This window comes from Coregonus lavaretus, assembly GCF_964263955.1.
Source record: "Coregonus lavaretus genome assembly, chromosome: 36".
NCBI lineage: Eukaryota > Metazoa > Chordata > Actinopteri > Salmoniformes > Salmonidae > Coregonus > Coregonus lavaretus.
This window is the reverse complement of record NC_140023.1, coordinates 31653181-31677419: the sequence shown is the minus strand read 5'-3', so window position 1 is coordinate 31677419 and position 24239 is coordinate 31653181. Positions and strand designations below refer to the sequence as shown.

Here is a 24239-nt window from a genome sequence, read left to right as displayed (position 1 = left end):
CAGAATTAGTAAAGATGTGATCATTCCTGTGCTGTTTGTAAATACCCTGGTCCATTGACTGACTAGTTACAGTTTGAAGCTATTTCTTGAGTGGGCAGCTTGCTGAAAGACAGTTAATATTTAGTTTACCTAGAAAACATACAGTGCATTCGGAAAGTATTCAGACCCTTGACTTTTTCCACATTTTGTTACGTTACAGCCTTATTCTAAAATTGATTAAATTCATGTTTTTCCTCATCAATCGACACACAATACCCCACTGTGATAAAGCGAAAACAGGTTTTTAGACATTTTTGCTCATTTATGTAATCTGTTACTAGCAAGTTATTGATTTCATGAACCTTGTTTCTCAGGCTACATACAGTATGTTAATGTGGGCTATTTTATCACTTTTCTGGGATGTGTGATAGTTTTTATTGCTTTACTGGGAACCTTATCAGAAGTAGACATGACAATGTTATTTATGTTTGAGCTGATAGTGCAGGATGAGCTGCACACAGTGGACTTCCTACTAGGGCACACCACCTCAGTGCTAACAGTATAACTCTGGTTCATAGGCACATGATTACTGATTACAATAGCTGTAGGATCGACAAAGGCATTCAGGGGAGTTAGAGGGACAGAAATTAGGTTACTTACATTGTGACTGCCAACGCCCCTGGGATAATGTATATTTTCTGCAGCATTACGACCACTCAGCAACACAATGGTAGGGATTATCTGAGCTGGGCTTGGGTCATTGATAATTCATTATCCAGGAGCCAAGATGACTTGGATGGACTCATCATTACTGTAGAGCATCTTCCGTTTCCAGAAGGTGTCAAAGTTATCTATAAAAGTTATTCTAACAGAGCTACAGTAATAATTTGTGTCTAATGCCAGTAGCCTGCTGAATCTTTCACACCCACGACCCAACGATGGTACCGGACCTGAAATAATTGTCCAATCTTTCAATCGCGTTTCATTCAAAAACTCTGACTCTACCCAAGAGCATGCATGCGCATACAACTATGTATGTTAAGCATGTATCCCTTGTTCAATCTGCAAATCTTTGTCAAAAGTCTGCATGTGCAAATTGGAGTCACCATGTCACACTATACAGGGTTTGCTTATACACACTATAAGTGATAACACGACCAGCAAAAATACTAATATCATAAACAAACAATAAACAACAATCCTACAGCCACATTCTCCTCTGGTCTACACCTGGACCATTACTCTCCTTCTTCCTCCTCAGATATGACAGATATGCAAAAAGGGGGGGGAGAGAGAGAGAGAGAGAGAGAGAGAGAGAGAGAGAGAGAGAGAGAGAGAGAGAGAGAGAGAGAGAGAGAGAGAGAGAGAGAGAGAGAGAGAGAGAGAGAGAGAGAGAGAACGGGCTAATTCCCCTAATGGCAAGAATGCCATTCCATTCTTATAATAAGATATACAAATAAAATCTGGCATGGAAGGGTGGTAGAGGCTGAATATATTTAGTATAGTTTTATCTAAAAGGATAACGCATGAAGGTTTGGCTTGGAGAGGTGTTTGCGCCTGGTCACAGACAGCTGTTGTGTTGTGCACTGAAGTCCACAAGCGAAGGGAAAAGGTGAAAGGAGAGGAGCACGTAGATGCGAGAAGGAATTATATAATGAGCAAAGTGATGATAATGTATGTAGCTGCACACTGTGTCTGCGGGTGATCAGGGGTGTATTCATTCCGCCAATTCTGTTGCAAAATGTTTCTTAAATGGAAGCAAACGGAACGAAACGGGGAGGGACCTACCTGAACTTGTCCAATAGAAACTCTAGTTTTTTGGAGTAATGATTACACCCCAGATCAAATAGATGCAGGCCAGAGTGTGCAAGGCGGTAGTGAATGTGTCACTGTCACCTTGATTACTCCAGTTTGTCTCTCGATGTTATAAACTTTCATTTGTAGGCTAGTTTGTAGCGACCAGGCAAGGAGGGCATTAATCAGAGAGGCAACAAAGACACCAAGGATAACCCTGAAGGAGCTGCAAAGCTCCATAGCGGAGATTGGAGTATCTGTCCATAGGACCACTTTAAGCCATACACTCCATAGAGATGGGATTTACGGAACAGTGGCCAGAAAAAAAGCCATTGCTTAAATAAAAAAAAAAGCTAACACGTTTGGTGTTCGCCAAAAGCCATGTGGGAGGCTCCCCAAACATATAGAAGATGGTACTCTGGTCAGATGAGACTAAAATTGAGCTTTTTGGCCATCAAGGAAAATGCCATGTCTGGTGCAAACCCAACACCTCTCATCACCCCGAGAACACCGTTGTTTTTCATCGGCAGGGACTGGGAAACTGGTCAGAATTGAAGGAATGATGGATGGCGCTAAATACAGGGAAATTCTTGAGGGAAACCTGTTTCAGTCTTCCAGAGATTTGAGACTGGGACGGAGGCTCACCTTCCAGCAGGACAATGACCCTAAGAATACTGCTAAAGCAACACTTGAGTGGTTTAAGGGGAGACATTTAAATGTATTTCAACGGCCTAGTCAAAGCCCATACCTCAATCCAATTGAGAATCTGTGGTATGACTTAAAGATTGCTGTACACCAGCGGAACCCATCCAACCTGAAGGAGCTGGAGCAGTTTTGCCTTGAAGAATGGGCAAAAATCCCAGTGGCTATATCACGTTCGTTTAAGGACGGGTCAGACCAAGGCGCAGCATGATATGCATACATGTTTATTTACAACGAATAAACACACGACAAAACAACAAACGAAACGTGAAGTCCAAAGGCTGAACACAAAACTGGCCTAAACACGGAACAAGATCCCACAACTAAACAGTGCCAATAGGCTGCCTAAGTATGAACCCCAATCAGAGACAACGAGCGACAGCTGCCTCTGATTGGGAACCACACCGGCCTACATAGAAATACACATACTAGATGACACACCTAGAAAATACACAACATAGAATATACACACCCTGACTCAACATATATGAGTCCCCTGAGTCAGGGCGTGACAGTACCCCCCCACCCCCCCCAAAGGTGCGGACTCTGACCGCACAACCTTCACATAACAGGGTAGGGGCCAGGTGGGCATTCCGCCTCGGAGGCGGATCCAGCTCCGGGCGTGACGAACTCTTACTTTCCGCCTCCCTGTTGCGCCCCTGGTCTGGTCTGGACCTCGGCGCTCTGCTTCCCTTCTCCTTCCCCCCATGATGTACCAAGCCCTGTCTGGACCCTGATGTGGGAGACCCCGAACCTGGAGAGGGGCTGACATGTGGGTCTGGACTGGAGCCGCTGACCGGAGCTGGACCGGGCCCTGGTGGAGCGGACTGCTCAGGCTCCGGACTGGAGCTGCTGACCGGGGCTGGACTAGACCCCGGAGGAGCGGACTGCCCTGGTTCCGGAGTGGATCCGTTGACCGGAGCTGGACTGGACCCCGGTGGAGCGGACTGCCCTGGTTCCGGAGTGGATCTGCTGACCGGAGCTGGACTGGGCACCGGTGGAGCAGACTGCTCTGGCTCCGGAGTGGAGCTGCTGACCGGAGCTGGACTGGACCCCGGTGGAGCGGACTGCTCTGGCTCCGGAGTGGAGCAGCTGACCGGAGCTGGATCAGGCACCGGTGGAGCGGATTGCTCTGGCTCCGGAATGGAGCAGCTGACCGGTGCCGGTGCCACTGGCTTGGTGCGAGGAGCAGGAATGGGCCGGGCCGGACTGGCGACACGCACCACTGGCTTGGTGCGAGGAGCAGGAACAGCCCGGGCCAGACTGGGTGCACGCACCACTGGCTTGGTGCAAGGAGCAGGAACGGGCCGGGCAGGACTGGCGACACGCACCACTGGCTTGGTGCGAGGAGCAGGAACGGGCCGGGCCGGACTGGCAACACGCACCACTGGCTTGGTGCGAGGAGCAGGCACGGGCCGGGCCGGACTGGGAACACACACCACTGGCTTGGTGCGAGGAGCAGGTATGGGCCGGACCAGACTGGCGACACACACCAATGGTTTGGTGCGAGGAGCAGGAACAGGCCGGGCCAGACTGGGAACATGCACCACTGGCTTGGTGCGAGGAGCAGGAACAGGCCGGGCCGGACTGGAGACACGCACCACTGGCTTGGTGCGAGCAGCAGGAATAGGCCGGGCCAGACTGGAAACACGCATCACTGGCTTGGTGCGGGGAGCAGGAACGGGCCGTACCGGACTGTGGAGGCGGACTGGAGGTCTGGAGCGGAGAGCTGACACAACCCGTCCTGGCTGGATGCCTACTTCCGCACAGTATGTGTGAGGCATTATCACAGGTCGCACTGGGCTGTGCACGCGCACTGGCGATACAGTACGTAGAACCAGCGCAGGATATGCGGGACAGAGGAGGCGCATTGGAGACCAGGAGCGTTGAACCGGCACACCCCGTCCTGGCTGGATGCCCATCTTCGTACGGCACGTGCGTGGTGCTAGCACAGGACGTAGAGGACTGTGCTGGCGCACTGGCGACACAGTACGTAGCTCCGCATAACACGGAGCCTGCCCAGTCACAAGCTTCCTCGCGTGAGTACGGGGAGTTGGCTCTGCTCTGAAACTAGGCTCCGCCAACCACCCCGTGTGCCCCCACCCAAAATGTACTTGGGGCTGCTTCTCGGGCTTCCTCCTCGACCGGCGCCCTCCGTGTTGCCGTTGCTCCTCTCCTGCCTGGACATCTACCTTCGCCCATGGTCCTTTCCCCACAAATATCTCCTCCCACGACCACATCTTCCCCACCTGTGTCCAGGGTGTTCGGTCCTCCTGGGCACGCTGCTTGGTCCGTGTTTGGTGGGATCTTCTGTCACGTTCGTTTAAGGACGGGTCAGACCAAGGCACAGCGTGATATGCATACATGTTTATTTACAACGAATAAACACACGACAAAACAACAAACGAAACGTGAAGTCCAAAGGCTGAACGCAAAACTAGCCTAAACACGGAACATGATCCCACAACTAAACAGTGCCAATAGGCTGCCTAAGTATGATCCCCAATCAGAGACAACGAGCGACAGCTGCCTCTGATTGGGAACCACACCGGCCAACATAGAAATACACATACTAGATAACACACCTAGAAAATACACAACATAGAATATACACACCCTGACTCAACATATAAGGGCGTGACAGGCTAGATGTGCCAAGCTTATAGAGACATACCCCAAGAGACTTGCAGCTGTAATTGCTGCAAAAGGTGGCTCTACAAAGTATTGACTTTGTGGGGGTGAATAGTTATGCACGCGCAAGTTTTCTGTTTTTTTGTCTTATTTCTTGTTTGTTTCACATTAAAAAATATTTTGCATCTTCAAAGTGGTAGGCATGTTGTGTAATTCAAATTATACAACCTCCCCAAAAAATCCATTTTAATTCCAGGTTGTAAGGCAACAAAATAGGAAAAATGCCAAGGGGGTGAATACTTTCGCAAGCCACTGTATGTAACAGCCACTCTGTGCCTCAACGTAAATGTGGAAATTGAATTGCATGCCTTTATGTCGAACATATGATGTGCTACAGTCACTTTATGACAATTTCTTTAAATGACTCCTGATTGTCACCATGAGCATATCAATAGTCACAATCAAAGTGTCTTCCCTCTCCTCTCTCCATATTCAAACCACACAGACAACTCTTATAGTGGTAAAAGACCAAAGCAAGATAAACGGTTTGCTAAAGTTAACTTACAATGTCCTATTTTCCGCCCATTCAAGTGGTTGCCACTCCAGTAAACTAAGGAGACGGAAACATAAAAGAAGGAAGTGAACTGCTTTGATGAATGCTGCACGAGAATGTACAATGCACACCAACTGGGTTGTGCACACGCACGCACACACCATGCACGCAGGCAGGCACGCACATACTCACACACACACACAAACAAACAAACAAAAACACACACACACAGCACAGCAACCTCAGACCCCCTGCCTGTCTCCACCGGTCTGTTCCTACACCTGTTCAGGCCTTCACCAGGGGACATGTTAATTCACAGGCATTAAAAAGCCAATTGTTTGCAGAAGCGATAATCTATTAGGCCTCAGGCACTGTGTGTCCACTCATTATGTTTAGACTGAGAATGAGGCATTCTGGGTCGGCACTGCTCGGGCTTCCACTTAATCTTGGCACATATCTCTCTACCTCTCTCTCTCTCTCTCGCTCTCTGTCTCTCCTTCTCTCTCTCTGTACACACTCATTTCCTACAACTGATGTACAACACTTTTGACAAAACAGTTGCGATCCAACAGAGTGTTACACAGCCGTTGTGGAGACACTGCACAATGGTTGTGTAAATATGTTTGTGCAGACAAACTCGCTGTTGCATGCCAAAAATATATGTTGTATCACAACCATTATGTCAAATGCGTTTAACATCAGTTGTACAACCTGAGTGTGTACGGGGCATCTCTCTACTTGCCAGTCTTTTTTGCACGTGTCTAAAGTCTTTCCCTGCATGACAGTGATTTTTTTTTTGTTAAGCTCGCCACTCTCATTTTAGTTAAAATCTCAATAAACAACACGTCTGCATCCTAATTGTTTGTGTGTAATTCAAAAGAGCTTGATCTATTCATACCACTGTACAGTACACAAAACATAAACAATTTAAGAATGAGTAGTGTTTAGCACCTTAACCGTCTATAAGAACAATAAAAAAGTAGTGATATAAAGAACATCCCCCCTGGTGCCTTGCCAAAATGGATTACGATTTTTTGAAGGCTATGTGTGATATCTAGTGCCGAGCGTCAGATTAAATTGAGATGCAGCTCTATAGGCATAGGTGGTAAAACATATTGTTTCTACAATCTGATTGAAACACAGTTCACTCCCCGGCTTACCTGCCTATACTGCAACATAACAACGAACAGGAGACAGCAGACACAAAAACACATGGCTCCAGCGCTGTCATGAATTCCATCCTCTTTCACACACATAAAAGTACAGCGATGAGGGGAGAGAAATAAAACAAGGTTCTTACAATCCTCTCCTTTCCTCTTCTCAACGTTGGAGCGGGGGATCCCCAGAATGCCGTTGATGGAGTAGGATCCTACGGGGTCGTTGGAGGCGCTGGTTACAGGGGGAGAGGCCGTGCTAAGGACTGGGAGAGAGGAATCACAAATTGAAATGTGTTATTAGTACATTTGTTAGGACTACTACTTACTTAATACTTTGCATAAACATGATATACTATGTATATACAGTACCTGTCAAAAGTTTGGACACACCTACTCATTCCAGGGTTTTTCTTTATTTTTACTATTTTCTACATTGTAGAATAATAGTGAAGACATCAAAACTATGAAATAACACATATGGAATCATGTAGTAACCAAAGAAGTGTTAAACAAATCAAAATATATTTTATATTTGATATTCTTCAAAGTAGTCACCCTTTGACTTGATGACAGCTTTGCACACTCTTGGAATTCTCTCAACTAGCTTCATGAGGTAGTCACCTAGAATGCATTTAAATTAACAGGTGTGCCTTGTTAAAAGTTAATTTGTGGAATTTATTTCCTTCTTAATGCGTTTGAGCCAATCAATTGAGTTGTGACAAGGTAGGGGTGGTATACAGAAGATTTGGTAAAAGACTAAGTCCATATTATGGCAAGAACAGCTCAAATAAGCAAAGAGAAACTATAATCCATCATTACTTTAAGACAAGAAGGTCAGTTAATCCGGAAAATTTCAAGAACTTTGAAAGTTTCTTCAAGTGCAGTCGCAAAAACCATCAAGCGCTATGAAGAAACTGGCTCTCATGAGGACCACCACAGGAAAGGAAGACCCAGAGTTACTGCAGAGGATAAATTCATTAGACTTACCAGCCTCAGAAATCGGCAATCAACTGCACCTCAGATTGCAGCCCAAATAAATGCTTCACAGAGTTCAAGTAACAGACACATCTCACCATCAACTGTTCAGGGGAGACTGTGTGAATCAGGCCTTCATGGTCGAATTGCTGAAAAGAAATCACTACTAAAGGACACCAATAAGAAGAAGAGACTTGCTTCATTCAAGAAACGCGAGCAATGGACATTAGTCCGGTGGAAATCTGTCCTTTGGTCTGACGAGTCCAAATTTGAGATTTTTGGTTCCAACCGCCGTGTCTTTGTGAGATGCAGAGTAAGTGAACGGCTGATCTCTGCATGTGTGGTTCCCACCATGAAGTATGGAGGAGGAGGTGTGATGGTGTGGGGGTCCTTTGCTGGTGACACTGTCTGTGATTTATTTAGAATTCAAGGCACACTTAACCAGCATGGCTACCAAGGCATTCTGCAGCGATACGCCATCCCATCTGGTTTGCACTTAGTGGAACTATCATTTGTTTTTCAACAGGACAATGACCCAAAAACACACCTCCAGGCTGTGTAAGGGATATTTGACAAAGAAGGAGATTGATGGAGTGCTGTATCAGATGACCTGGCCTCCACAATCACCTGACCTCTACTCAAGTGAGATGGTTTGGGATGAGTTGGACAGCAGAGTGAAGGAAAAGCAGCCAACAAGTGCTCAGCATATGTGGGAACTCCTTCAAGACTTGGAAAAGCATTCCAGGTGACTACCTCATGAAGCTGGTTGAGAGAATGCCAAGTGTGCAAAGCTGTCATCAAGGCAAAGGGTGACTACTTAGAAGAATCTCAAATATAAAATATATTTGGTTACTACATGATTCCATATGTGTTATTTTATAGTTTTGATGCCTTCACTATTATTCTACAATATAAAAAATGATAATAAAATGAAGAAAAACCCTTGAATGAGTAGGTGTGTCCAAACCTTTGACTGGTACTGTACATTATATTGAGGCCCTTCTCATACTTATGGTATGTCCAGTATTTGTCAGTACTGTATATTTCTGTTTACACTCAGGCCCTTTCAAATACCTATGGTGTACCCAGTATTTGTCTGTACATACTGTTTATATTGTATATATTGAGACCCTTTCTCTTACCTATGGCCGGTATTTGTTAATACATACTGTGTATATTGCCCTTTCTCATACCTGTATGATGTGTCCAGTTTTTGTCAGTACATAAGTACATGCATATTTGTCAGTAAATACTGTGTATATTGTATATGTTGAGTACCTTTCTCATACCTATGATGTGTCCAGTAATATTTGTCAGTACAAGGAAACATAGCATGTATATATTGAGGCCTGCTCTCATACCCCTGGTGGGGCCAGTATTTGTCAGTGAATACTGTGTATATATTGGATATATTGAGGTCCGTTCTCATACCTATGGTGTGTCCAGACGTGGAGAGTGGTGTTATGGAACCGTCAGGCGATTGGTGGAATGGCTGCTGGACTTTGGTGCGAATAATCCTGCCAAAGTGAACAACAGACACGGATCAATCAACTCTTCGCCTCCGGGCATGGAGATTTGACACTGTTCCCCCAATCCCCACAACACAGCATGCTTTAACATAGCACATCACGTCCACTTATACCCTTGCATGCGTAGAATTTCTCCATCGTTTTGGGGCTTCGTATGCCGATACTCTGGTTCTGTCACAAATAACCAATCTCAGGGCATTAGGGGAGTGTGGGAGTGAATAGGGGCTGCCCCCTGAGAGAGCAGAGTCAATCTAGCAGCACTGGAGCGACAAACCGCCCTTGCTGTCTCTGCCTGGCCGGTTCCTGTCTCTCCATTGGGATTCTCTGCCTCTGACCCTATTTCGGGGCTGAGTCACTTGCTTACTGGTGCTTTCCATGCCATCCTTAGGAGTGGTGCATCACTTGAGTGGGTTGAGTCACTGACGTGATCTTCCTATCCGGTTTGTCGCTCCCTCGGGCTCTTGCAGTGGAGGAGATCTTCGTGGGCTATACTCAGCCTTGTCTCAGGGTAGTAGGTTGGTGGTCTGTTGATATCCCTCTGGTGGTGTGGGGGCTGTGCTTTGGCAAAGGGGGTGGGGTTATATCCTGCCTGGTTGGCCCTGTCCAGGGGTATCGTCGGACGGCGCCATAGTGTCTCCCGACCCCCCGACCCCCCGTCTCAGCTTCCAGTATCTATGCTGCTAGAGTCAGTCTGTTATATCTGGTGTTATTCTCCTGTCTTATCCTGTGTCCTGTGTGAATTTAAGTATGCTCCCTCTAATTCTCTCTCGCTCCCTCTCTCCCTCCAATCCCAGAGGACCTGAGCCCTAGGACCATGCCTCAGGGCTACCTGGCCCGATGACTCCTTGCTGTCCCCAGTCCACCTGGTCGTGCTGCTGCTCCAGTTTCCACTCTTCTGCCTGCGGCTATGGAACCCTGACCTGTTCCCTGGATGTGCTACCTTGTCCAAGACCTGCTGTTTTCACCTCTCTCTCTCTCTCTCTCTCTCTCTCTCTCTCTCTCTCTCTCTCTCTCTCTCTCTCTCTCTCTCTCTCTCTCTCTCTCTCTCTCTCTCTCTCTCTCTCTCTCTCTCTCTCTCTCTCTCTCTCTTATCGCTGTCCCCCCTTTTTGCATATCTGTCTCTCTCACCCTTTTCCATTTATCACTCACTCTCTGCCCCCCCACCTCTCTCTCTGTTTGACTCTTTCTCCTCCTCATCATCTCTCTCTCTCTTTTTCTTCAGATCAATCAGATTAACAGTGAGACATCTTCCGGTGTCTATGAGGATCAGGCTCTATTGATCTGATCTTGGGGATAGAAAAGTTGGGAGAACGCGTGGCAAGGGGAGAGAACAGATACAAATGTCTAGGCTATGAATTGTATCTGACAGGAAAGCCAATAGCGTCTTATTGGCCATCTCGCCCAAGCCCACTGCAACATCCTATATCTTTTAATCTGTGGCCGGCACGTGCTAAAAACCGCCATCTGCTACAATAATCTGAAAACGGAGGGGCCACATTAGAAGGGAATTACAGATGACACCTTGTTACCAACGGCAGAAACTCTGAGATAATGTTAGAACAGTGAGTAGTACATTTGTGCTTTATAGTAATTCAGCCAGAGAGTGTATTGTATCACACTGGGTAAGCAGTATGACTCACTGGTTCAAAGGCTGGAAATCTAACGTCACTTGAATTTTACAATCCCTACACAAAAATAGTTAGAGTTATCTAAAAACCATGGGAGAAAAGCAAAGTCTTCCTCCATTGGAATGGAATGGTAACGGACATCAAACAAGGCGATGTTACTGTAGCTAGCTAATCTACAGCACTTCTGGTGCTTTTTACCCATATACAGTGCATTCAGGAAAGTATTCAGACCCCTCGACTTTTTCCACATTTTGTTATGATACAGCCTTATTCTAAGATTGATTAAATTGTATTTTTTCCTCATCAAGCTACACACAATACGGCATAATGACAAAGCAAAACCAGTTTTTTTAGAAATTGTTGCAAATGTATTAAAAATACATAGGTATTCAGACCCTTCACTCAGTACTTTGTTGAAGCACCTTTGGCAGCGATTACAGCCTTGAGTGTTCTTGGGTATTACGCTACAAGCTTGGCACACCTGTATTTGGGGAGTTTCTCCCATTCTTCTCTGCAGATCCTCTCAAGGTTTGTCAGGTTGGATGGGGAGCGTTGCTGCACAGCTATTTTCAGGTCTCTCCAGAGATGTTAGATCGGGTTCAAGTCCGGGCTCTGGCTGGGCCAATCAAGGTCATTCAGAGACTTGTCCCGAAGCCACTCCTGCATTGTCTTGGCTGTGTGCTTAGGGTCGTTGTCCTGTTGGAAGGTGAAACTTCGCCCCAGTCTGATGTCCTGAGCACTCTGGAGCAGGTTTTCATCAAGCATCTCTCTGTACTTTGCTCCATTCATCTTTCCCTCGATCATGACTAGTCTCCCAGTCCCTGCTGCTGAAAAACATCACCACAGCATGTTGCTGCCACCACCATGCTTCACCATAGGGATGGTGCCAGGTTTCCTCCAGACGTGATGCTTGGCATTCAGGCCAAAGAGTTTAATATTGGATTCATCATAGCAGAGAATCTTGTTTTTCATGGTCTGAAAGTCCTTCAGGTGCCTTTTGGCAAACTCTAAGCGGGCTGTCATGTGCCTTTTACTGAGGAGTGGCTTCTGTCTGGCCACTCTACCATAAAGGCCTGATTGGTGGAGTGCAGCAGAGATGGTTGTCCTTCTGGAAGTTTCTCCCATCTCCACAGAGGAACTCTAGAGCTGTCAGAGTGACCATCGGGTTCTTGCTCACCTCCATGAACAAGGCCCTTCTCCCCCGATTAATTAGTTTGGCCGGGTGGCCAGCTCAAGGAGAGTCTTGGTGGTTCCAAAGTTTTTCCATTTAAGAATGATGAAGGCCACTGTGTTCTTGGGGACCTTCAATGCTGCAGAAATGTTTTGGTACCCATCCCCATATATGTGCCTTGGCACAATCCAGTCTCGGAGCTCTACGGACAATTATTTCGACCTCTTGCTTTGGTTTTAGCTCTGACATGCACTGTCATCTGTGGGACCTTATATAGACAGGTGTGTGTCTTTCCAAATCATGTTCAATCAATTGAATTTACCACAGGTGGACTCCAATTAAGTTGTAGAAACATCTCAAGGATGATCTATGGAAACAGGATGCACTTGAGCTCAATTTCGAGTCTGATAGCAAAGGGTCTAAATACTTATGTACATAAGGTATTTATGTTTTTTATGTTTAATACATTTGCAAAAATTCATAAAAAACTGTTTTTGCTTTGTCATTATTGGGTATTGTGTGTAGATTGATGAGGAAAACAATTATTTAATCAATTTTAGAATAAGGCTGGCGCTGGAGAAGATGGCTGACGTTTTACAGCCCTCTAACCAATTATACTATTATGTGTGTTTTATCGCGTTATTTGTAATTTATTCTGTACATAATGTTTCTGCCACCGTCTCTTATGACCAAAAAGAGCTTCTGGATATCAGGACAGCGATTACTCACCTCGTATTGGATGAAGATTTTTTCTTCAACGAGTCGGACGCGAAGGATATCCTACAGACACCTGACAAGGCCCAAATCCTCCCCATTCGCATGAGAAAGAGATGGAGATCTCGTGGACTTAGGTCGGGGTTCCTTGTAAGGATCCGACGGCGAGCGAGTAAACTGCCTCTTCAATCCTATTAGCCAATGTTCAATCATTTGAAAATACATTGGATGACCTAAAATTAAGGTTATCCTACCAACGGGACATTAAAAACTGTAATATCTTATGTTTCACAGAGTCATGGCTGAACGACGACATGGATAACATACAGCTGGCGGGATATACGCTACATCGGCAGGATAGAATGGCTGACTCCGGTAAGACAAGGGGAGGCGGTCTGTGTATATTTGTAAACAACAGCTGGTGCATAAAATCTAATACTAAGTCTCAAGGTTTTGCTCACCTGAGGTAGAGTATCTCATGATAAGCTGTAAACCATGCTATTTACCAAGAGTTAGTTTTCATCTATATTTTTCGTAGCTGTCTATTTACCACCACAAACTGATGCTGGCACTAAGATGGCACTCATTGAGCTGTATAAGGCCATAAGTAAACAGGAAAACGCTCATCCAGAGGCAGCGCTCCTAGTGTCCGGGGACTTTAATGCAGGGAAACTTAAATCCATTCTACCTAATTTCTACCAGCATGTTAAATGTGCAACCAGAGGGGAAAAAAACTCTAGACTACCTTTACTCCACACACAGAGACGCGTATAAAGCTCTCCCTCACCCTTCATTTGGCAAATCTGACCATAACTCTATCCTCCTAATTCCTGCTTATAAGCAAAAACTAAAGCCAAAAGCACCAGTGACTTGGTTAATAAGGAAGTGGTCAGATGACGCAGATGCTAGGCTACAGGACTGTTTAGCTAGCACAGACTGGAATATGTTCTGGGATTCTTCCGATAGTATTGAGGAGTACACCACATCAGTCACTGGCTTCATCAATAAGTGCATCGATTATGTCGTACCCACAGTGATTGTACATACCCCAACCAGAAGCCATGGATTACAGACAACATCCGCACTGAGCTAAAGGGTAGAGCTGCCACTTTCAAGGAGCAGGACTCTAACCCGGACGCTTATAAGAAATCGCGCTATGCCCTCCGAAGAACCATCAAACAGGCTAAGAGTCAATACAGGACTAAGATTGAATCGTACTACACCGGCTCTGATGCTCGTCGGATGTGGCAGGGCTTGAAAACTACAGACTACAAAGGGAAGCACAGCAGCGAGCTGCCCAGTGACACAAGCCTACCAGACGAGCTAAATCGCTTCTATGATCGCTTCAAGGGCAAGCAACACTGAAGCATGCTTGAGACCATCAGCTGTTCCGGATGACTACGTGATCACACTCTCTGTAGCCGATGTGAGTAAGACCTTTAAGCAGGTCAACATTCACAAGGCCGCAAGGTCAGATGGATTACCAGGACGTGTACTCCGAGCATGCGCTGAACAACTGGCAAGTGTCTTCACTGACATTTTCAACATGTCCCTGAGTCTGTAATACCAACATGTTTCAAGCAGACCACCATAGTCCCTGTGCCCAAGAACACTAAGATAACCTGCCTAAACCTGGGCTCCCGAGTGGCGCAGCATTCTAAGGGACTGTATCTCATTGCTTGAGGCATCACTACAGACCCCCTGGTTCGATTCCAGACTGTATCACAACCGGCCGTGATTGGGAGTCCCATAGGGCGGTGAACAATTGGCCCAGTGTCGTCCGGGTTTGGCCGGTGTAGGCCATCATTGTAAATAAGAATTTGTTCTTAACTGACTTGTTAGTTAAATAAAGGTAAAAATAAATAAAATAAAATGACTACCAACCCGTAGAACTCACGTCTGTAGCCATGAAGTGCTTTGAAAGGCTGGTCATGGCTCACATCAACACCATTATCCCAGAAACCTTAGACCCACTCCAATTTGTATACCGCCCCAACAGATCCACAGATGATGCAATCTCTATTGCACTCCACACTGCCCTTTCCCACCTGGACAAGAGGAACACCTACGTGAGAATGCTATTAGTTGACTACAGCTCAGCGTTCAACACCGTAGTGCCCTCAAATCTCATCACTAAGCTAAGGACCCTGGGACTAAACACCTCCCTATGCAACTGGATCCTTTACTTCCTGATGGGCCGCCCCCAGGTGGTAAGGGTAGGTAACAACACATTTGCCACACTGATCCTCAACATTGGGGCCCCTCAGGGGTGCGTGCTCAGTCCCCTCCTGTACTCCCTGTTCACCCATGACTGCATGGCCAAGCACGATTCCAACACCATCATTAAGTTTGCCGACGACTCAACAGTGGTAGGCCTGATCAACGATGAGACAGCCTATAGGGAGTTTTCAGAGACCTGGCCGTGTGGTTCCAGGATAACAACCTCTCCCTCAACGTGATAAAGACAAAGGAGATGATTGTGGACTACAGGAAAAAGAAGAGGACTGAGCACGCCCACATTCTCATCAACATGGCTGTAGTGGTACAGGTTGAGAGCTTCATGTTCCTTGGTGTCCACATCACCAACAAACTATCATGGTCCAAACAAACCAAGACAGTCGTGAAGAGGGCACGACAAAGCCTATTTCCCCTCAGGATTTGGCATGGTTCCTCAGATCCTCAAAAGGTTATACAGCTGCACCATCGAGAGCGTCCTGACTGGTTGCATCACCGCCTGGTATGGCAACTGCTCGGCCTCCGACCTCAAGGCACTACAGAGGGTAGTGCATACGGCCCAGTATATCACTGGGGCCAAGCTTCCTGCCATCCAGGACCTCTATACCAGGTGGTGTCAGAGGAAGGCCCTAAAAATTATCAAAGACTCCAGCCACCCTAGTCATAGACTGTTCTCTCTGCTACCGCACAGCAAGCTGTACCGGAGCGCCAAGTTTAGGTCCAAAAGGCTTCTTAACATCTTCTACCCCCAAGCCATAAGTCTCCTGAACAGCTAATCATGGCTACCCGGACTATTTGCATTGCCCCGCCACCCCACCCCAACCCCCTCTTTTACGTTGCTGCTATTCTGTTTATTATTTATGCATAGTCACTTTAACTCTACCCACATGTACATATTACCTCAATTACCTTGACTAACCGGTGCCCCCACACATTGACTGTACCGGTACCCCTGTATATAGCCTCCCTACTGTTATTTTATTTTACTGCCGCTCTTTAATTATTTGCTATTTTTATTTTTTACTTATCTATTTTTTACTTAACACTTTTTTTTCTTTTCTTAAAAACTGCATTGTTGATTAAGGGCTTGTAAGTAAGCATTTCACTGTAATGTCTACACCTGTTGTATTCGGCGAATGTGGCAAATCAAATTGTATTTTACTTGAACAAAATGTGGAAAAAGGGAAGGGGTCTGCATACTTCCCGAATGCACTGTATCTGAAACTATGACTCGAGGGAGCCTCATAAATTAAATGTATTTCCAATCTATGTTCTTGAAATTGAATAAGCAATTTGGCCGGGTGAATTAACGACTTAGGTGTGTTGGCATTGTTTTCCAGGGGGGAAAAAATCCAAAATAAATATTAAAATGGGAATCAATATGATTGAAAGCAGCTTATGCTGCAGGACCTTGTTGTTGTCTCCATTGAGCAGGTGGTTCGTGGTGGCGACTCCTTTCTACGGCTACAACACAAAGTGCAACACAGTCTCTGTGTAATCTGTAATAATGAATGTGTTTAAAGCCAAGACTTTCTCTTTTGTCAGGGGAGCAGAGGTAAACTCTTTAACCACATGCCATGAGGTTCTCTCTCCTTCTCCCTCCCTTCCACTTTCTCTCTCTCTCCCTTGCACCATTCTACCATTTATTTTGAAGGTAAATTCCTTCCAAAATTCTGTAGCAACATGTTTTTAAACTAAAATCAGCCATACTGTTGTGACTACACTGAATGTGTTAAAAGAAGATCAGAGTTTATATATTTTTCATCATCATCATCACCAAAAAAAAGAAGAGAAAAGCAGAAAAAATAGAGAGATTCTACCAAAACTGGCTTATAAGCAGGGCTGTCAGTTCTATCACAATTTTCTAGGATTGTATTAGCAGTGCAATAATTAACTTTCTTTTTTTTTTTTTTAGGGTAGTTTTGCTTTTAAGCACACTACAATGTATAACAGGTACATCTTCAGAGGTCTGCTTTAGAGCTTAGGTCCAAAGCTCACCAATATGTCCTTTATGTATGATTTCCATTTCTAAGGGTGGATTTCATCTTTAACCTCTACTTAGAGTTATGGGCTACCTCAATTCACTCATATAGCCCATACTATAGCAGGTAAAATAATCCAGAGGATTTGTGGTGTATGCATTGTGTAGAGGACGTGTGCTATATCCAAGAGCACAAATCTTTTGACTGTGCTCTCTTGAAAACTAAAATAAGAAACATCCCTCCCCAACCTTCCTCTAGCAATTCAAAGACACCCTTCTTTGCTTTTTATAATACACATATCAAAAGATGTGTAGCCTACAGACAAACTTAGTCCAATAATAAATGAGGATGTTGGACGGATGTATTTTCATATGGATACACATTTAGAATTGAATCTGTTCAAATCAAAGAATGTAATGATTCTAAAATGTGTTTTTCCCCTTCCATTTCATTTTTTCTCTTTCTTTTTGCTGGATATGACATGAGCGGTGACGCTTCTGATCTCTCTTCGGCTCATTAAATGTAATGCTGATGGCCAGCTCTATGGAACAGTGCCTCCTAACTAAAGTTAATTACTCGCACTCGCAGGTATAGGTCTTTTTCAAATTGCACACTTCCGTTTGGGGGTTTTCAACGTCCGTCGTCTAAAGATACTTTGTCTAGCCTTGTCCTTTATAATGTGAAATGTGAGGGTATAAAACAACTGTTTAAAGCTCTCTTCCTACAGATAGGCTATCCAGTTTAATGCACTAATGGCGTAAGTAGGCCTACGGTCTAACTTGCTAAAATTCTCAGTTGAACATTATGCTATGGATTTCAAAATGTAGACTATGGATTGCTTGTTGGTCAATTGTAAATAATAATAACAATAATAATAGCCTAAAAATAAGCCTAATAAACAATAATAAACAATGGTAATATAATAGGGTTGTGCTGTCAGGGGGTGCTGAGGAAATATTTTGTCGATGAGTATTTTTCTCTGCTCATACAGGAGTAATATTGTACTAATTCTGGGGAAATTATTTTTTATATTTTTTATATTAATACATGTTTTATTGTGATTAACATGGGGGTGCTGCAGCACCCTCAGCACCCCTACTTCCCGATGCTATGCCTATGTGGTTATAGTGCCCCATCAAATACAAAATCCCTCCCCTCATCCATTCATTCATTCCAATTATGGTAGCATTTTTATTTTTTTTATTTTTTTTTACAGTATTGTACTGTGCCCTTACGTAGTACTTACTTTGATACTGTATTTATATTACAGTAGGTGTACTGTAATATGAAATACCGAATTTTAGCTGCCTGTAAACTACTGTCAAATTCACAATAACACCTTTACAGAGTAGGCCTGTCCAATTTGTAATTCGCTCTGGATAAGAGCGTCTGCTAAATGACGAAAATGTAAAATGTAAATATAGGCTATATCAAAATAATCATCTATTATTATTTTTTTCTACCAAACATAAAAAATAACTCTACTAATCTCCAAATAATATGAATAAAATGTATAGGTCTATCAGTCTATATTAGGTTTTATTCGCCACAGCCCTGCATGCTTTAACCTCTCGGTTCACGTTTGTTTAATAAGGCACCCACGCGGCTCCTATTTGAAAACATAGCGATTGGTTGGCTATATAAAGCAGCTACCGGCTCTGTCGCAGTGTGGTCCGCGTATTGAATGACTTGGTTGGGTATTTCCCGCTTCCGCTGGAGCGGAATCAATGTATATTGAAGGGTTTATTATCGAGATCTGATTTTCGTGGCATCAATCTCCGATCCGATGCTGACTGTGGAGGGTTGCGATATTAATAATAATAATATGCCATTTAGCAGACGCTTTTATCCAAAGCGACTTACAATCATGCGTGCATACATTTTATGTGTATGGGTGGTCGCGAGGATCGAACCCACTACCTTGGCGTTACAAGCGCCGTGCTCTACCAGCTGAGCTACAGAGGACCACGTATTGAATTGCACGTTTGAGACCACCTTTGAGATGAACGGAACCTGCATGTACGTGCCCTTTCACCCAAATCTAGTAATGTAATGCGTGCAGCAGAACTGGCAAAACCTCTTTATTTTCACACAAGTTCTAGTTCCAATAGGCAGCATGTGTCTAAACCGATATATGTCTGATATAAATTAATCTTCGCACACAAGTAGACTTTCGTGCTTCTATTGGGCAATATTACACATACGCCTATTATTTTTGTTATCTGTTGGGTTTATAACGAATGTATTCACTGGTCAGAGTTGTGTAATGGTGACTGTAAAATAGGTAAGCCTACCATAATTCTCCCCTCACCCACAAAGACATGGTTTTTAGATACAAATGGTTTCTATTGGCCTATAAAATAGTGGGAATATAGTGAAGTTTTCGCATACCTGTTGATGGATGACACACTGGGAACGGTGTCGTTGTCGCAGACGGCCTCCGACAGAAGTCGGTCTCTAATCTCCCAAGCGAACATGGTGGGGTTCTGACGCTTGTAATCTGTGATTTTATCCACTACTTTAGGAGTCGCCACCTTTGGTTTGGAGCCCCCAATAACTCCGGGTTTAATACTGCCGGTTTCGTAGTACCTGTAGGGACAACATATGAATTGGCTTGAATGATAAGGAAAAATACTAAAGCTGAGTATTGCTGAAGGACTTTTATCTGAAATATCTTAGTTGGAGTTTCATGTATTGGACAAAATGTTCCTGTTTTAAAGACGATATTAAAGCATTAACTGTGCTTGAAGGATAGTCTGAGTAGACTACGATTGAGATTCAGCATACTAAAATATAAAGAAAACTGAAGCCTGTAAAAAAATGATATAATATGGAAGGCGAATAAACTATTTCAAAATCAAATAATGTTATCATACTTTCATCATCCACTTTATTAAATGATCAGACAAGAAATAAATGTATGTGTATTCAATTTAAACATAACATCAGTTAAATCCAGAAATGTAGTTTGAATATAATTTACTAACCCCATATTAAGCACGAACTGAAGTCGCATGCACGGAACAGAAATGCCACCAGTATTCAAAATTGTTATGTTTTTGGAGACCAACATTCCAAGTGCAAGGCATTAAATACCTCAATAAAAATGTTCAAGATTTATCTCTCTAAATTTTGGTTTTCAAAGTGAAAACATGAGTTTGATTCCAGAATATGAGAACCCAAACGCTCTCCAGATCTAGGCCAGTACCACTGATATAACTATTGCCTTGTCTGAGGCCCATTTTATAAATTAAGGTATTCATCAAAGCCATTGGGGGTGATTGATTCCAAATCGTCGACACAGATTCAAGCAAATTCAAGCAAATGGCCCCATTGCCGATGACTCTGGCTAAAATAAGTGCTGTGCACACATATTTCAAGATATTTATGTGTGACACCAATTTAATTGTGCAATTCTGTTTCCCTTACCTGCCGAGAATTTTGCTAACGCAGCCGTGACTGACCCGTAGTTGGCGGGAGATGTCACATGGCCTGACACCTTGGTGCGCCAACTCGACAATTCTCTGCCTCACTACATCAGGTAGGGGTCTGCCATTCACAAACACCCCGCCTAGCTGGTTCACACCCCCATGCCCTATATGGGATACAACAACATACCGAGGGAAACATAACATTACATACAAACAGAAGACACGATGCATCGTGAAACACGACAGCACTTCGAGCAACATGACAGCACTTCGAGCAATTACACTAAGATCTCTTTCTAGTTCAGTTTGAAAACACACACATTCATAAAGTAGCTTTCACACACACACACACACACACACACACACACACACACACACACACACACACACACACACACACACACACAAACACAATACATATGTTTGTACTTTTTTGTTTCCTAACAGATGATTAGCCTAATAAACAGTGGTAGTAGCATATTGCAGATTAGGAGCAGGGACTATAATACACTGTAATACTGTTCTATAATTTCAACAGTAAAACACTGTAGAATGCACAGTAAAATACCTTACGTGTTTTACAGAAATAATGCAGTAGATTGCACTGCATTATGGGTAAAATAATGAAAATTCCTGTTATTAACTGTAATTGGAATTAATGTGTATAGGGGATGGATTGGAGTGACAGTAAGCCTAAAACCTTTAATGGTTGAGTATTTGCCATGTCCTTGGTCTGTTTTGCTCTGTAGCCACTGCAAGTTTTACAGCCTTTGTTAAGACCTCTAGAAGTGCAAGTGATTAATACATATTTGGTATACATATTTGATATACTATAATATGAAAATACTTTGCCTAGCAGCCAATGTACTTGCACCAATCCCATGCAATTACTGTAAAATACAAACCATGCCTACCCTCAATTAATTTAATTAATCCATTAATTTATTAATTCATTACAATTACCGTAAAAAATATTACAAAACCAACAAATTAAAGGACAACGTGTTCAAATGCCTCTAAGCATAATGAAGCCTACACTGTAAAACTGTTCCCTGTAAATGTACAGCATTATACTGGCAGCAGAGGAAACTACTGTAATTAAATAATACAGCTGTCTTGCTGTAATGATTACAGCAGGATAATTTACATTATATATATATATATATATATATATATATATACGGTAATACAGCATTGCTTTTCTTATTGCTGTAGAGCAAAATTGCATTATTAACCTGGAAACGCTGATGCCAGTATAATCCTATACATTTACAGGGAAAAGTTTTACAGTGTAGGCTTCATTGTGCTTAGAAGCATTTAAACATGTTGTCCTTTAATTTGTTGGTTTTTAAATCATCTAATGTTCCATGACACAAAGCTATGATGTTTTGTTTGTAGTGAATTGGATAGCCCAAAACTCTCTTGGATAGTCTATATAACTCTGCCTCAACACCAAATACCTTCACCGTGTATTACAATATTTCCCAATAGTAACAGTTCCATTGCAGCCTAAAACATGTTGCAGATATTATGTTTCAAGCTGTTTAAATTTAATTGCAAAATTATTCTAAATAATTAAAAAGAGCTTTGATAACTGATATTACAAACATAGGGATAGCTGGTCCAATCATGATGAATTAATAATTTAGGCTACATTTGGCCCAAAACTCTCTTGGATAGCCTATACAACTCTGCCTCGACACCGAATACCTTCACCGTGTATTGCGATATTTCCCAATAGTGACCGTTCCATTGCAGCCAAAACATGTTGCAGATATTATGTTTCAAGCTGTTTAAATTTAATTGCACAATTATTCTAAATAATTAAAAAGAGCTTTGATAACTGATATTACAAACATAGGGATAGCTGGTCCAATCATGATGAATTAATAATTTAGGCTACATTTGGTGCGGTCTCTCGTAGCCTTTACTCTAATCGTAGGCTAATACAGTGTAAGGAAAATACTTATTTTCACAACCGAACGATGTTGCTTTAAAATAAATCTAAAGGCATATCCTAGATTTATGACGGTTATTTCACGTAAGGGAAATTAAAATATTGTTAGACAATGTTAGACTCAAATCCCCCCCAAAATTAAAGGGTCATCTTTGGTTTCTGCAGTTGAAGGGTTTCATTCCAAAACGCTGTAAATCCATTTTCAGAAATGTTGGTAAATTAGCTTTTATTGTTTAAAGGCATTATCAAAGATATTGGTGTGTTTTTTCACTATGTAATCGTGCCATCTTAATGGTTTTATTTCAGAGATAAAAAATAATATTTTTTGTGCAAAATGCTATATATCCGCCTCATTCTCTGAGAAATAAGTAGTACTGCTAGGGTTTTACACAGTCAAATGTAGCGAATAACTACATTTTTAATAAAGAAATGTACAAATGATACATTTGTGACATCAATATATAAAATATATTTAAACCAAATAATTAAATACAGTAAAATTAGATCTGTATGTAAAACATTTACATTTGGCATTTTAGTCATTTAGCAGATGCTGTTATCCAGAGCGACTTACAGTAAATGCATTTTAAAGATAGCTAGGTGAGACAACCACATATCACAGTCAAATATACAGGATACTCCATTCCAGCTAAATAATGGATATATAGCGTTTTGCAACAACAACAAAAATCATTTTCATACACATCTCAAATCTATGAAAATAAAATGTGTGAACAGTAATATTTTAGACACACATGAAGGTACCCATAAGCAATCATTCCTGATGAAAAAACACAAATGTGAAAAATCGGTTGATATAGCGTTTTGGAAATAAACTCTTAATTTATTTCACATGTGCTATTTATTTCAAAGGCAATACAAATGATTTCTATTCAATGTAGGCTATGGAAGATGCAATGATGCCTTCATTCCCCACCTATTCAGGAGCGCTCATTTCAACTGACCTCTAGCTTTTAGTCAGTAAACTGTATCCTATTCAGAATCCAATGCCGATATGACATAATAAGAACACTTTTCAGGTAATTCTAAAATACAAAATATGTACAATTTGAAATTACACCGTTTACAGTGATGAAATCTGCAGGGAAACTTTATGAGGGCTAAACTGGATTTTCTAACACTGCTTATGTTAATGTTCTCAATATGCTGTTATTCGTTTATAGCCTTGGTTGTTTGAACGCACATCTTCAATTACGAGAAATATATACAGTACTTCCTGTGCCCATAGCGAATCTAAAACCATATAGGCTACAAATAGACTAATAATGGGCAATGTTTTAATTAGCAAATGCTTACTGAGAATTCAAACTTTATGGATGCGTTTAAATACAGTAAGTAATGCGTCATCTAACGAGATTATTTTGATTAAACGAATTCTCTACTCACGGTGCATCGCCAAGAAGGGGTCTGTTTTGCAGTGAATATCCATTGGATAGCAAAGAAAAGAAAGGTAGTCGACTGAATTCGCCGTTTTGCCTTGGTGATGTAGCTTAGTATGCGTAAAAAAGAGAGATTGCTAATCGGTGACAAACAGTCTGCTTCCGCGGCCAGTAGCTCGCAAGATAACTTATTGAAAAAAGAAACCCCGTGGCAAAGTTGTGGCTCCTGCTTAACTCAGTCTGTTCAGTGGATACCGATGGGATGTCAGGTGAAGAGCATGACCCACGTTTGCACCGAGAACACAAAACAAAGCGACATTCGGCAAACTGGGGTCACTCTTAGACGTTGTTAAACCACATTATGAGGAAAATAAGGGCCGAAAAGTCAACCGAGTCTCCCA

General features: G+C 43.0%; 1 protein-coding gene across 2 annotated transcripts in view; it reads right to left on the bottom strand.

Annotated features, from left to right (window-relative positions):
- The window catches only part of LOC311110588 (paired box protein Pax-2a), a gene marked incomplete at both ends in the record, with an annotated part of 141833 nt that extends 117939 nt beyond the window's left edge, over positions 1-23894 (bottom strand). Inside the window, 6 exons of one of the 2 annotated variants that reach the window (XM_084153106.1) lie at positions 5672-5716; positions 6960-7079; positions 9223-9308; positions 19442-19639; positions 20480-20645; positions 23846-23888. In XM_084153106.1, the coding sequence (XP_084009232.1) occupies positions 5672-5716; positions 6960-7079; positions 9223-9308; positions 19442-19639; positions 20480-20645; positions 23846-23888 (658 nt within the window). Of the gene's footprint in view, positions 1-5671; positions 5717-6959; positions 7080-9222; positions 9309-19441; positions 19640-20479; positions 20646-23845 lie in introns of both variants that reach the window. The other variant, XM_084153107.1, reaches the window with a different exon arrangement.
- Positions 23895-24239: the final 345 nt, after the last annotated feature.